Source organism: Carcharodon carcharias, chromosome 13 (assembly GCF_017639515.1).
Source record: "Carcharodon carcharias isolate sCarCar2 chromosome 13, sCarCar2.pri, whole genome shotgun sequence".
Taxonomy (NCBI): Eukaryota; Metazoa; Chordata; class Chondrichthyes; order Lamniformes; family Lamnidae; genus Carcharodon; species Carcharodon carcharias.
Window position 1 is genome coordinate 139,800,273 of NC_054479.1, and position 14,816 is coordinate 139,815,088.

The 14,816-nt window shown below is 41.5% G+C and overlaps 1 protein-coding gene across 1 annotated transcript in view; it reads left to right on the forward strand.

Moving 5' to 3' along the window:
• dhtkd1 (dehydrogenase E1 and transketolase domain containing 1) overlaps window positions 1-14,816 on the forward strand; it is a 46,843-nt gene that overhangs the window by 3,613 nt on the left and 28,414 nt on the right. Inside the window, exons 2-7 of the mRNA XM_041202156.1 lie at window positions 2,042-2,197; window positions 4,648-4,859; window positions 9,254-9,448; window positions 12,247-12,516; window positions 13,169-13,340; window positions 14,036-14,234. Coding sequence (XP_041058090.1) covers window positions 2,042-2,197; window positions 4,648-4,859; window positions 9,254-9,448; window positions 12,247-12,516; window positions 13,169-13,340; window positions 14,036-14,234 — 1,204 coding nt within the window. The remainder of the gene's footprint in view (window positions 1-2,041; window positions 2,198-4,647; window positions 4,860-9,253; window positions 9,449-12,246; window positions 12,517-13,168; window positions 13,341-14,035; window positions 14,235-14,816) is intronic.

Below are 14,816 nucleotides of genomic sequence, written 5' to 3' on the forward strand. Positions count from 1 at the left end.
TGACATGTCCTTCTTCCATAACCGAGGTTTTCCACCCACGGTCGTTGACAGGGCCCTCAACCGTGTCCAGCCCATCTCCCACGCATCCGCCCTCACGCCTTCTCCTCCCTTCCAGAAACATGATAGGGTCCCCCTTGTCCTCACTTATCACCCCACCAGCCTCCACATTCAAAGGATCATCCTCCGCCATTTCCGCCAACTCCAGCATGATGCCACCACCAAACACATCTTCCCTTCAACCCCCCCCCCCCCCCCCCCCCCCCCGCCCCCGTCGGCATTCCGTAGGGATCGTTCCCTCCGGGACACCCTGGTCCACTCCTCCATCACCCCCTACTCCTCAACCCCCACCTATGGCACCTCCCCATGCATACGCAAAAGATGTAACACCTGCCCCTTCACTTCCTCTCTCCCCACCGTCCAAGGGCCCAAACACTCTTTTCAAGTGAAGCAGCATTTCACTTGCATTTCCCCCAACTTAATCTGTTGTAATCGTTGCTCCCAATGCGGTCTCCTCTACATTGGAGAGACCAAACATAAACTGGGTGACCGCTTTGCAGAACACCTGCGGTTTGTCCACAAGAATGACCCAGACCTCCCTGTCGCTTGCCATTTTAACACTCCACCCTGCTCTCTTGCCCACATGTCTATCCTTGGCCTGCTGCATTGTTCCAGTGAAGCTCAACGCAAACTGGAGGAACAGCACCTCATCTTCCAACTAGGCACTTTACAGCCTTCCGGACTGAATACTGAATTCAACAACTTTAGGTCTTGAGCTCCCTCCTCCACCCCACCCCCTTTCTGTTTCTTCCCCCTTCCTTTTGTTTTTTTTCCAATAATTTATATGGATTTTTCTTTTCCCACCTATTTCCATTATTTTTAAATCTTTTATGCCCCCCTCACCCCCACTAGAGCTATACCTTGAGTGTCCTACCATCCATTCTTAATTAGCACATTCGTTTAGATAATATCACCAACTTCAACACCTCTGTGTTCTTCTGTTCTTCTGTCTGTGACATCTTTTGATGACCTGCTCCTATCACTGACTGCTTGTCCCTACAACAACACCCCACCTCCACTACCCCCCCACCCCCCCCCACCCCCAACTTTAAACCACTTATATTTCACCACTCTCCTTGTAAAGAAAAATCAGTTCTGTTGAAGGGTCACGAGGACTCGAAACGTCAACTCTTTTCTTCTCCGCCGATGCTGCCAGACCTGCTGAGTTTTTCCAGGTAATTCTGTTTTTGTTTTGGATTTCCAGCATCCGCAGTTTTTTGTTTTTATCACTAGTTCTCGTGGCTTTACATTAACTAATTGAAACATTTTATTAATTTACACTGGTTAAAATATATGTACACATGGCTACACATGACGACTATCATAACTTTTAACAGGTTCCCAAACTAATCTCCATTAAGGCAACAACAAGCTATAGACTTAACCAAAACAGGCGAAGCATTTTCACCTTACAAATTCAAAATGATGTTCTTTCCACTGTGGAGCCAGTTGGAGGCTTGCAGCTCCCTTTTGATCTCACATTGCCTCTGCTCTGCACACCCAAAAACTACTGAAGTTATACCTACCAGCCCCCTTGAATGTTAATTCTCATTGTATCAATAACCTCTTTGAACTTCACCTTTTAACAATGAAACCCCTTTCATAGTACCAATTTTATTAGTAATATAAACATATTGCTTGATAGCTGTTAGGTGTCAAGTTTTCAGCCCACTTCTTGAATGCTCTATTCAAAAAATGCAAATGCATCCTATCTCCCTGTTTACATCTCAAACTAGTACATCTAAGCACCCAGACTGGCTGGCTTTAATCCAATTAAGACATAACCGCAAACTAAACTTCTATTTTAAAGAAAAATATTTTCCAAAATATTATATACATTAATAGCTTCATGACACTGGCCTACCTGGAACCGTGTCCAGTTTGTGCGGGGCGGGGGGGTGGGGGCAAAGCAAAGATGTGTAGGACACAACGACAACAACTTGCATTAATTATTAGTCATCATGTGATTTCTTTCTTTCTGTAGTTGACCATGGTTTAGTACGGCTGGTAACAGCATATCGTGAACATGGCCACAAAGCTGCTAAAATCGACCCATTGAATCAAGGTGTCATAGAAATGATTCCTGAAATCCAGGTTTTAACTGAAGCGCTTCAGGGTCACGACCTGTTCAACACAAAAGGTAAGTAAATGGGCTGTCTATTTTTGTTAGAAGAAATTAGGATTAAAACATTTCTCACTCTCTCTCTACCTGAATAGAGCCGAGATTACAAAAGCATGATATTTTACATATTTCCTCTAAAACTGGACATAACTATTGAATGTAATGTCTAACAGGCACGTAGTTCATGATTCCCTGAAAGTGTATGTGATTGGACCTCTGTATACAATTGGGATTGCACCTCTCAAAGGTAATACATGGGTTGGAGAATGTGTGGCTTCAAGAGAATCAAGAAAGCACTCTTCAAAGTAAATGAGTTATGAAGAAAGATTAGAAGAGCTTAAGCTATACAGTCAAAAAATGGGTCTGCCTTAGTGAACTCCTTTAAAGTATTAAATAGTATAGACAAAATTAACCTAAAATATTACTTCAAGGTGAATCAGGACAAAGGATATAAAGTTTAGATTGGTATTAATTTTGTACCACCAATCTTAGAAGGCAATCAAAACATTCTTTGTGCAAAGAGCCTAAATATTTTGAATAATTTATTAGGTAAGGTAGTGAAGTTATTTTCATTATTTGGATCCTACACTGGGGAAATTGGGGATGTGTTTGATGAGCTGAATGGCCTTTTTCATTTTTTTTCTCCTGTTCTTATTCCATGTACAGCTCATTCTCAGACTCGAACAGGTTCATCATCCTCCATTGCTGATTAGAGAACAATGGGCTTTTAAGACAAAGGGTAGAAAACAATATAAGACTAAACCAGCCTAAAGTGATCCATAGGCTGCAATGTTATGGAGTAAAGATTCAGGGCAGGTATCTGAGAAGCTACACCCTTTTTGGCCTAATGGAAGTTTTTACTACCGATTCTATTACTACCCAATACCAGGTGTGTGCAAAAGCATTACTTGTGGCCTGAACCAATTATAATCCATCTCATTCTCTTTGAATCTGTAACCATGCCGACTGTGGCAAAGTGTTGTCACACCAAAATGCAAACTTGCAGATAACTGATTTTCTGCGTCCATCCAGCATCAACCATGCTGCTGTCGTACACCACATCCTGGCAGCTAGTTGGATTACAGGGCTATGGTGAAGGCAAGTTGATTTTCTATCCCTTCAATTGCAAATAATTTGTGGGCACTGAGGCATAAATGCCCACAAACTCGCGGGCAGCTTTATTCTGTGTTTAGGACAGTCAAAGAAGATCCCAGGTTCAACTCTTGATCTGTGTGACACGAATTGAACTCAGCCAATGTGAGTGCTGCTATTAATTTAGCACCCTTGGGGTTGAAAGATCCATGTTCATGACTGCTACCCAACCCTCTGCTTGAAGTACACATGTAAGGACATTGGCTGAGGTTGCATTTGTGGATCAGTTTTGAAAAAATAAGTCAACGTTATGAGGAGAGGGGAGAGAACATCTCAAGAACTTTCCATCATCTTGAGAGGAGAACACAAAATGGCAGCTGAGGAAGTGAATCCTCAATGATTCCTGTTTTGAAATTTGCAAAGGAAAGAGGAAAACATGAAATATTTACTTAGCTTTTGATTTGTGGTCATGCCACTTTTCCCATTGAGCAGGCAACAAAGAAACTGTCTGTGTGCAGGGTTAATTATAAAAGTGACTGACTCTAATGCAGTTGTATTCATGTAACTATCTTGACATCAGTAAAGTCTGAAGTTCTACACTCTGCTATACATATTTACATGAATACATCAGTAAGCATGGAGAGAATTTCTCCTCTGTCTGCTTCTTTGTCATTCTCTGGTTACTGACTCCATCCCTGTCTCTAGCAACAGTCTGAGATTAAGCCAGTCTATTTGTAACCTTGGTGTCACATCTGAACCTGGGATGAGGTTCTGAGTGCATACTTGTGCCATCAATAAGAATGCCTGTTTCAACCCATGAGACTTTGTTCCATCCCAGCTCATCTGCTGAAATCCCCATTCGTGCCTTCATTACCTCTAGGTTTGACTATTCCATCACACTCCTGGTTGGTATCCCACATTCTACCCTCCATAAACTTAGGTATCAGAATTTGATTGACCACGTGTTTTAACTCGCTCCTATTGTATGTTCAGTAATCTCTCACGAAGAGGTCCTGAATCTTGTATGGTTAAACATTGTGTTTATTGATAATACATAACTATCTGCGTATATACAGGGTATATTCCAAGCTAGGAGCTAACTCCATGCTTGCTTCTACAAAGGTCTCTGTCCAGTCCACAACACACTCTAGCGTCGGGTCGTGTGTACTGTACCCAATCCCGTGTTAACCCTTGCTACGCAGATACCCTTATACTATAGCACCAAGTATTGCTCACTGATCTGCACTGGCTCCTAGTCAAGAAATGTGTTGATTTTGAAATTTTCATCCTTGTTTTTAAATCCGTCCATGGTTTTACTCCTCCCTATATATATTATTACATAAGTAATATATTTCATAATATATATTATGTTCCAGGAATGTTGAACTTCTGGAAGGAGGAAGCCACCTTAGAAGAGGTGTTGGCCTATTTGGAGCAGACTTATTGTGGGCGCATATCAGTTGAGATCGCCCAACTGGAGACCATTGTAGAGAGGGAATGGTTTGCTCAAAGATTTGAGCAAGCAAAGCAAGAAACATTAACTCCAGAAGAGAAAAGACATTTAGCAAAACTGATGCTGGAGTCTCAGGTAATAGATATGTTCTAACTGAATGGGGAATGGGATAAGAGGATTTGTTGCTGTTGGGAATGAAAGCTAGCAAGATTAAATAAAATAATGATTGAATATTCCAAGTGATTTCTGCCAGTCATGTGGCAGATTGATTTGGATCTTATTTTCTCAAGGCCATCCACACTTACCTGGTATTTCCAGTTGGGAACATGGATTGATAAAATCCATTAGGGTTCACTCCAGTGGGTTATCACAAAACATCTTTTGAAAATTGATATTGTAAAAGTTTCCAAAAGAATTGAAATCTTTAATTTGAACAGCGCAAGTACAGTGGAATAAAACAGTTTGGTAACAATTCTGCAAGAAGCTTTCTTCTTCAATGTTTGCACCAAGATCATAAAACTGTTATGTTTGTAATTGCCTTGCAGAAAGATATCCTCTTCCTAGCCATATCTCCTCCCCCTCCCCACTATACAGTCTTTGATCAAATCCATTGTCCAGCTGAAAAGGTTTTGAAAGCAACAACATACATTAAGAGGTGCTATACAAATATATTAAAACATCCCAAGGTGCTTCAAGAGCATTTATAAAACAATATGACACTGAGCTACACAAGGAGATATTCGGTCAGATGACCCAAAGTTTGGTTAAAGAGGTAGGTTTTAAGGAGTGTCTTAAAGGAGGAAAGCAAGGTAGAGGACTGGAGAGGTTTAGTGAGTGTTTTCAAAAACTTAGAGCCTTGGCAGTTGAAGGCAAGGTTACCAATGGTGGAGCGATTAAAATGTGGAATACTCAAGATGCCAAAATTGGATGAGCGCAGCTATCTTGGAGGGCTGTGGGGCTGCAGGAGATTACAAGAAATACGGAGGGGTGAGGCCATGAAGGGATTTGAAGACAGGGATGAGCGTTTTAAAATTGAAGCATTGCTTAAACAGGAGCTAATTAGATCAGTGAGTACAGGAATGATAGGTGAGTGGGACTTTTAGAGTTAGGACACAGGCAGCAGAATTTTGGATGACCTCAAGTTTACGGAGGGTAAATGTGGGAGACCAGCCAGGAAAGCATTGGAATAGTTGAATCTAGAGGTAACGAAGGCACGAATGAGGACTTCAGAAGAAGGTGAGCTGAGATGTGGGTCTTAGTGATGTCACAAATATGTGCTCAGGATCTCAAACTGTGGTCAAATATGACACCGAGGTTGGAGACAGACTTGTTTAGTCTCAGAGAATTGGCAGGGAGAGGAATGAAGCCAGGGACAAGAGTTTGGAGCAGGGACCAAAAATAATGGCTTCAGTCTTCCCAGTATTTAATTGGAGGAAATTTCTGCTCATCCAGTACTAGATGTCGGATAATTTAGCAACAATGGATGAGTTGAGAGAGGTGATGGTGAGGTAGAGCTGGGTGTCATCAGCATGCATGTGAAAACTAACGCTTGCTTCGGATGATGTTGTTGAGGGGCAGCACGTAGATGAGAAATAGGAGGAGGCCAAGGATAGATTCCTGGGGGATACCGAAGGTAACCGTGTGTGAGTGGGAAGAGAGCCCATCGCAAGTGATTTTTTTTTTTTTGGCTGTGGTCAATTAAGAACGGAACCAGGTGAGAGCAGTCCCACCCAGCTGGATCACAATGCAGTGGAGAGGGGTTAGAGGAGGATTGTGTGATCAACCATGTTAGAGATTGTAGACAGGTCAAGAAGGACAAGAACGGATAGTTTCCCTTTATCACACTCACATAGGATGTCATTTGAGACTTTGATGATAAGTGTTTTGCACTGTGGCAGGTGTGGAAACCTGATTAGAGGCATTCAAAGAAGTTGTTCCAGAAAAGATGGGCACAGATTTGAAAGGCAGCAACACATTCAAGGACTTTGGTGAGGGAAGTCAGGGTGGAGATGGGGCAGTAATTTGCAAGGAAGCTGAGGTCAAGGGTTTTTTGAGGAGAGGGGTGATTATGGCTGATGTAAAGGAGAAGAGAGAGGACCATTAACAATATCGACTAATGTGGGGGTCAGGAGGGGAAGTTGGATGGTCAGCATTTTAGTGGGAATAGGATTGAGGGAACAGGAGGTAGATCTCATGAAAAAGATGAGCTGAGAGAGGGCATGAGGTATGTGGGAGAGAAACTAGAGAGAATTGAATTCAGGGCTAGGGTGGGAGAGTATTAGAGGAAGTTTGACCTGTGGACTAGTGGAAGGGAGGGAAATGGCAGAGACAGCTGATTGGATGATATTGATCTTAGTGACAAAGGAAGTTAAGAGCATCTTGCACATTGTTGGTGAGGGTGGAGAGGAGACAGGTTTAAGAAGGCTGTTTGCAGGAGAGGAAAGAAGCCAGGATTATTTTTACAATTCGGGGTAATGCTGGAGTAATGAACGGATTTAGAAGACAAGAGCACCTGATGGTGCTTTGTGGTCTGGCCAGATTTGGCAGCAGACAGCGAAACCACTTCTCAACCATATCCTTTCAAGTCTGTGTCCCTTGGACTTAAAGGAGCAGAGATGAGGGCTGTACTGGGCGAAAGGCCGGAGTGTGAGAGAGTAATAGTTTTATTGGGGACTAGAACATCAAAGGTGGAGGTGAGGGTGCCGCTGAGAAATATTGTGGGGGACAGTGGCTAAAACCTGGGCTCTTGAATGCATTGTAAGTATTATATATGTATATATTTTGGCACAATCCCGGTTTAATTTTTCAATGCACCTGTAAGTAGAGTTGCCATCCCCTCTGAGTTCCCTACTCACGGTATTTGTGCTGGCACAAGCCACAAAGGATCATTAACACCTCCAGTAGCGAAAGGTAATTTACATTTATTACAAGTGGAAATGGGTTGACTACATACTGCTTCACCTGAGTTACAGGGCAGAAAATAAACTTAGTTTGTTTGAAAATAAACGTTGTAGGTTGTTCTTTTTCTAAATTTATTAAGCTTGTTACTTTTCTCTGCTCCTATTTTTTTGTAAATTACTTCAGTGAGAGCTCTTTGTGCATTAATATTAATGCATAATGTTGGGCAAGCTGCAATTGCCCCATTTCCTTTTCAGCAGTGCTTGTCAAGGTAAGTGACTCCTTTGGGGAATGAATGTATCTTTTCTACTTGAGTGCTCAATCTTCATACTGAGTATGCCTGGGTAAGGTGCAGAGTAAATTTGCCCAATGTCAGAAGGGCGCCCAAACTGCACCATTGCAAATCTTTCTAATCTTCTACGTCAACCACGTCTACAACCTCTCTGAGTAAATTAGCCACAATTAGGCAATTTCATGCATCTGGCCCAAATCCACTGGACTGGCTAGAGACTCATTTCAGATGGGATATTTAGAGCAGCCAGAGTGAGATCTTGAGCCAACAGGTTGAACCCAGTTACGATTGTGAAAGGATAATGAGCTAATTCGCTGTACCTTTCAAGTCTCCACTGACTTTTTAGGCTGTGACCTGGGGCTGGAGTGTAGAAGTATAAAATTGCTAAACCTGGAGTTGGATTAGTGGATCTTCCACATTCTTGCATGAACACAGAGATAGATGTGTGATAATAGAGTCATCAAAAGCCCTTTGGATCCATTTAATTACATGTTTCTTAGAGCACATGTTGGGACTGTGGAAATATCATCTTTGAACAGTTAGGGTTCAATGTATCATACTGTTAAAATGGAGTTTCTAAGTTGTTTATCTTTTTAGCAGAGTGAAGTTTATCTTTGAAGTTTTCCATGTGATTATTTACCTTCCCCAATGTTAGTTGGGCCGAGTCCATGACGATACAAGTTGTAAATGATCTACTGGAGGAATTATCCTGAATTGATGTTTGCTGCAATGAAGAGGCTTCTTTTGCAGCTTCACCAAAAAGCAGTTTGCCATGTCATCCTTTTGCTAATGCCTCGCAAATTGGTTCTTGTTTAGTTTCCTGGTTACGTTCTATTTGTTTTAATAAATGAACACATCTGTTGTGTTGTACATCTCCTTGTGGGTGGGATATGTGTAATGGTGATCAGCCCAAGATACTCTGCTTATTTCTCCACGCCTTGCAGTATTGCACTTTCCTCTTCAGTTGCTTGTAAGAGCCTCCCATTTTCAATTTCGACAAGCAATATGACCAGGGAAAAGATTCCATGAGCTGGTTTCCTGTTGCTGTCCTCAAGTGCTTAAAGGAAACATAAGTCCTCTTCTTGAATGATCCCCCACCTGTAAGCAGTCCTTGTCCCTCAAAGTTCTAGCTATTCCACCATCCCCACCAAAAACTCGCTGGCTCTGTTGTTGGCCATGGCTTGTAAACCTGAATATGGGACCCTTACCTGGGCCTGGGGCAACTTGCAACAGGGCTGGATCATCCACATCCTGCGGTCTCAAATGACCACCCTATCCTAAACCTGGAACATGAAAATACAGTAAATAGCCTCACTAATGACTTGTGTTTATTCACCAGGAATTTGATCACTTTTTGGCCACTAAGTTTTCCACCGTGAAACGTTATGGTGGTGAGGGTGCAGAAAGTATGATGGGATTCTTCCATGAATTGTTCCGAATGGCAGCATTCAATGGGGTAACTGACGTGGTGCTGGGAATGCCTCATCGAGGGCGACTCAACCTATTGACTGGACTCCTGCAATTTCCTCCTGAGGTTGGATAATAATTGAAAAAATTCCCAACAATATGATTAAAATGTGTGAAATAGGATTGAGAAAAATGTCTAGATTTAGAATCTATAAAATCAGAATAAGACTCGACATCAACAACAAGAACTTGAACTCTATAATGCCTTTAATGTAATAAAATGTCCCAAAGCATTTCGCAGGAGCCTTATCGAGCAAAATTCACACCAAGCTGCACAAGGAGATATTAGGGCAGATTACTAAAAGCTTGGTCAAAGAGGTAGGTTTTAAGGAGTATCTTAAAGGTAAAAAGAGGGATAGAGAGGGTTGAAGGAGGGAATTTCTGAGTTCAGGACCTGGGCAGCTGAAGGCACTGCCACTAATAGTGGAGTCATTAAAATCAGGGGTGCTCAAGAGGCCACTCTGGATAAGAACCTTGCTGTTTCTTGTACCTTCGCTGACACCTACAGATTCCCCATGGAGGGTGCTACATTGGAAATGATCCCTAAGAACTATAGATTGGCGCTCAAAGGATTGTGGATCTTTGTAACCTTTGCCCCACCCAGAGAGCTGTGGATGCTCTGCCGTTGAGTATATTCAAGGGTGAGATTGATAGATTTTTGGATCCCAAGGGAAATAGGGATAGTGCAGGGAGATGGGGTTAAGGTAAAAGATCAGCCATCCTACTCAATTGCTTGTGTAAATACCCATGAAAAGTCTGGGCAGCTGTTAGCATAATAAGCATTATTCCTTCACCACTGATTGCAAAATCTGGGCCAATGGATATGATCAGGAGCAAGAACTTCAGTTGATTTGTCCTTTCCCTAAACTTAGGGGATTGAAGCCAATCAGAGTGAGCCTAATGCTGTCAAACTAAGATCAGGTAGTTTGGCACACAGCAATCAAACCTGTGATCTTCTAGATTTTTTACTTGCTGGATAAGCTTGCTGAGTTCAGGGTGGGGTTTTGTTGGTACATTTAATCAGCTAAGTAGTATGTGGTTTTGGAGGTTTCAGAATGCATGTAACATTTCTAGCTAGTAACATTTGTCAAGATTAACTCTTGGTTGATTTCTGATATATATATATATATATATATATAATATATATATATAGATAGAATGGGGCATACTTTTTAAAAAAGAATCGCTTGGGATAATGAGTGTTTTCTTTTAAAAAGGATTAAGTTATGAAAGAGGCTCGCATTAGAAAATGTCTCGAGTTCAGCAAAACACAAGGGCAGGTTTCCCTGGTTTAGTAATAAAACCAGAAAGCACTGGAAAAATTCAGCATCTGTGGAGTGAAAAACTGAGTTAACATTTTGAGTCTAATAAGACTCTATTCGGAGAGGAGTCATATTGACTCTGAACGTTAACTTTGTTTCTGCCTGCACAGATACTGCCAGGTCTGCTGAGTTTTTCCAGCATTTTCTGGTTTTTATTTCAGATTTCAAGCATCCACAGTATTTTTCTTTTATTTTTCTGCTTTGGTGTTACTGATTTAAGAATTATGTGCATTATGATAGCCAGCAATAGAGCTTTAGGACAAGTAGATTCATGTTGACTATGGCCTTATATGTTTGAGTTTTATTGCCATTAGTAGGAAATGTTCCATTTTAGTTACAATCAAGTGTAGTCCTTCACCTTAATGAAGTTCATGGGAACACCACCACCTGGAAGTTCCCCTCCAATCCACTCACTATCCTGACTTGGAAATATATCGCTACTCCTTCACTGTTGCTGGATCAAAACCCTGGAACTCTCTCCCTAACAGCACTGTGGGTGTACCTACACCACAGGGACCGCAGTTGTTCAAGAAGGCAGCTCACCACCACCACCTCGAGAGAAATTAGGGATGGGTAATAAATGCTGGCCTAGCTAGTGATGCCCACATCTTGTAAATGAATAGAAAAAAGTCATCTTGGTTTTCGCTGCCTTTTCAAACCTGTTAAAGTTTTACATTGTGCCTTTGTGTGCGCTTGTGTGCATGTGGACAGCAATGGAAAATGGGTTTCAAGGCTGTAACTGAACTATGTGTGAATGATGTTTTTAAAAATGTCCGAATGCATCTACATTCATTTACCTCTGCCTTAAATTCTGCTAGGCACACACCCTATTTATTTTTGAAAAATCAGTAGTTTGTATGACTTTGACTGGGTCCTCACTATCCACTGGAACAGGATGAGATGCTGAACTGAAGCTCAGGTATTGACTGAGTACAAAACTTTCTAAAGTTCAGGCTGAAACAGATTGATAAAACATCCACTAAGGCAGGGGTGCGTCCTCATGCACCACGTGCATGTGTGATAGACCATGTCAGACCATGTTTTGAATGAATTTGCAGATATCTTCAGTTGCTAACACTAATACATCTTGAGGTTCTAATTTAGGACATGTCCACAAATGAAGCAACAATCAATGCTCACAGTTGCTCTCTCACATTTAGATTCATAAAATTCAAACTGGATAAACCAGTGAATAAGCACAAATAGATAGTTCCCTGGGACTGCATTGCTGGGCTATGAGAGTTGCATGTGGCTTGAGAACCACATTGGACATGCCTGCTCTAAAACAGTTGGCTATAATATCCCTTGTTACGGTCACCTCTGGCTGCCTTCCACCATTATAACAATGTTTTTATTTATTGCTGGTTGAGAGGCTACTAATATGATGCTTACTATTGTATTTACAATAGTAAATTTTCCTGTTTTGTCTTCTAAACTCCATGTCTCTAAATGTGGCATTACATTAAATTTGGGTAAAATTCAGTTGACAAAATGCCTGCTGTGTTGTTGAGTGCTGAAAAATTATTTTTGAATTTGCTTCTAGGTGATGTTCCGTAAAATGCGTGGATTAAGCGAGTTCCCTGAAAATTCCCCGAGCATTGGAGACGTCTTGTCTCACCTCACATCCTCTCTGGACCTGGACTTTGGTTGTGACCGGCCACTGCATGTCACCATGCTGCCTAACCCTTCCCACCTGGAGGCCATTAACCCAGTCGCTGTCGGGAAAACACGTGGAAGGCAGCAGTCTCGGCAGGATGGGGATTATTCACCAAGTGGCGCAGCGCAGCCAGGAGACAAAGCCATTTGTGTACAGGTCAGGAATGGATGTGTGCCGTATTTACACATGCCTATGGGATAAACTCCCAGGAAGTGCTGCATGTTAGCTTTTTGTATTTTTTAAAGAAGCTGAATAGCTGACTTCATTGACACAATCACTGTAAGGTCTGCAGAAGGAAGAGAAAATCATGTTTTTAACCAAAAAAAACCTTACAATTGTGCAATGGATTATTGCATAGACACCTCCAAACACTTCAGACAATGAATTGCTGTTGAAGTGTAACAACCAAAATACGTCAATGTAATAACGACTCTACAGTCGCAAGCTCCACAGATTACACATGCACCTTATTATCAATGCTATTCTGTTTTCAGGGACATGTTGGGCAGGACACTGAGGAAAGCCCCTGCTGCTATTTAAATTATTGTGTGGATTCTAAAGCCTACTTGAACAGGTGTACAGGGTTCAATGTCCTATCCAAAAGATTTTGAAGCAATCCATTGCCCCATCTTAAAACTTGAAAAAGTACATTTTGTACAGAGATTCCACGCTTAGTTCAGAGATCATCCAGAAATATAAATTCTGAAATATTGATACTTTAAAGCTAAATAAATAACACCTCTTACTTGTGTAGCTGTTTTGAAAGTGATGAGCTTTCTCTCCCTTTGCCCTTCCCCATTTTTCACAGGTGCACGGTGACGCTTCTTTCCCAGGACAAGGTGTTGTTGCTGAAACCTTCACTCTCGCGAATCTCCCCCATTACAGAGTTGGCGGAAGCATTCATCTGATTGTCAACAATCAGCTGGGCTACACCACTCCCTCTGAGAGAGCCAAATCCTCACTATACAACAGTGATGTTGGTAAGCTTATCCATACACACTCTGGAGGTTGGGCATCAATGAAAGGAGGAAGATGTTAACCTTTAACCTGGAGACAAAACTGATGAGACAGTTGCTTTAAGCGAAGGCCTGTTGCTAATCCATATGCAGAGGCATCTACAGGTTGGTCAGGTTTAGGACATGATTCACAAATGTGAACCTCTTCTAGAGAATTCTCTGACTTGGTCCTTGGTGAAATTTTGTTGGATGCCAAGAAGGAAAGACATGCATTTCTATGGCATCTTTTATGACCTCAGCATGTCCCAAAGTGCTTTAGAGCCAATGAATTATTGCTAAGGTGTAGCCACTGTTGTATTGTAGGAAACATGGCAGCCAATTTACACACACCAAGATACCACAAACAATAGTGATAATTATCAGATAATCTGTTTTGTAATGTTGTTTGAGGGATAAATATTGGCCAGAACACTGTGGGGTAACATCCATTCTACGTCAGTGTAGCAACTCCTGCTTTCCAAAACAGCTAACTTTGCATTCCCTTGCAATGAGATTGATATAATAAATGCAGCTTTGTGTGGAGAATGCATTTTACTTGGGATCCTCTTTGTGACTGAGAGGACAGTTCAGCTGATCACCATCATGTACAGCTGGAAAGTGGTTCCTTTCTGTCAGAAATGGTTAGTTTGAAAACAGCATTCTTATTTTTTTAACTCCAGGTAAGATGGTTCATTGTGCAGTGATTCACGTGAATGGTGATGATGCAGAAGAAGTGATCCGAGCCACAAGACTTGCTGTTGACTATCAGCGACATTTCCGAAAGGATGTAATTGTAGACTTACTCTGCTACAGGCAGTGGGGCCACAATGAACTGGATGACCCAACCTTCACAAATCCCACCATGTACAAAATTATCAGGTGCAGTAAAGAAAGGAGTCAGATAGCCCTTCTCAATACTTATGTCTTGCTGAGCTCTTGAACACAAATCCATGTCAATAATGTAATAATGGACATTGTATTTATCAACATATCAAAAGAAAAATTGTCAAAACTGAAATGAGTATAGAAAATATTGGAAAAACACAGCAGGTCAGTTCACAAATGATAGAGAGAGGTTAATGTTGTGGGATCTTTCATCATAAGTAGCAAGACTGACCTTTTTATTTGCTGTGCTTCTATTTGTTAATTATAATCATATATATTAAAACCAATGCACAAGTCATGAATTCCATTCAATAATCCCATGTAAATATTCTGACTAAGCTATAGTGTTAGTATGTCCACAGTAATTGTGAAGCTTGCCTGTAACACCAGTACAAATGCTGTAAAAGAAATCCTACTGTTATCCCAATCACTGACCTGCACTCTAGGAAATAACTCAGATAATCAGCTAGTAGGTGGCAATATGGTACCCTCATAGTGATATTGCTATGCTCAGACTGTAGTTTTGTTGGAATCGCTGATTGGATTACATCTAACATACTGTGAGCAATTCTGGGC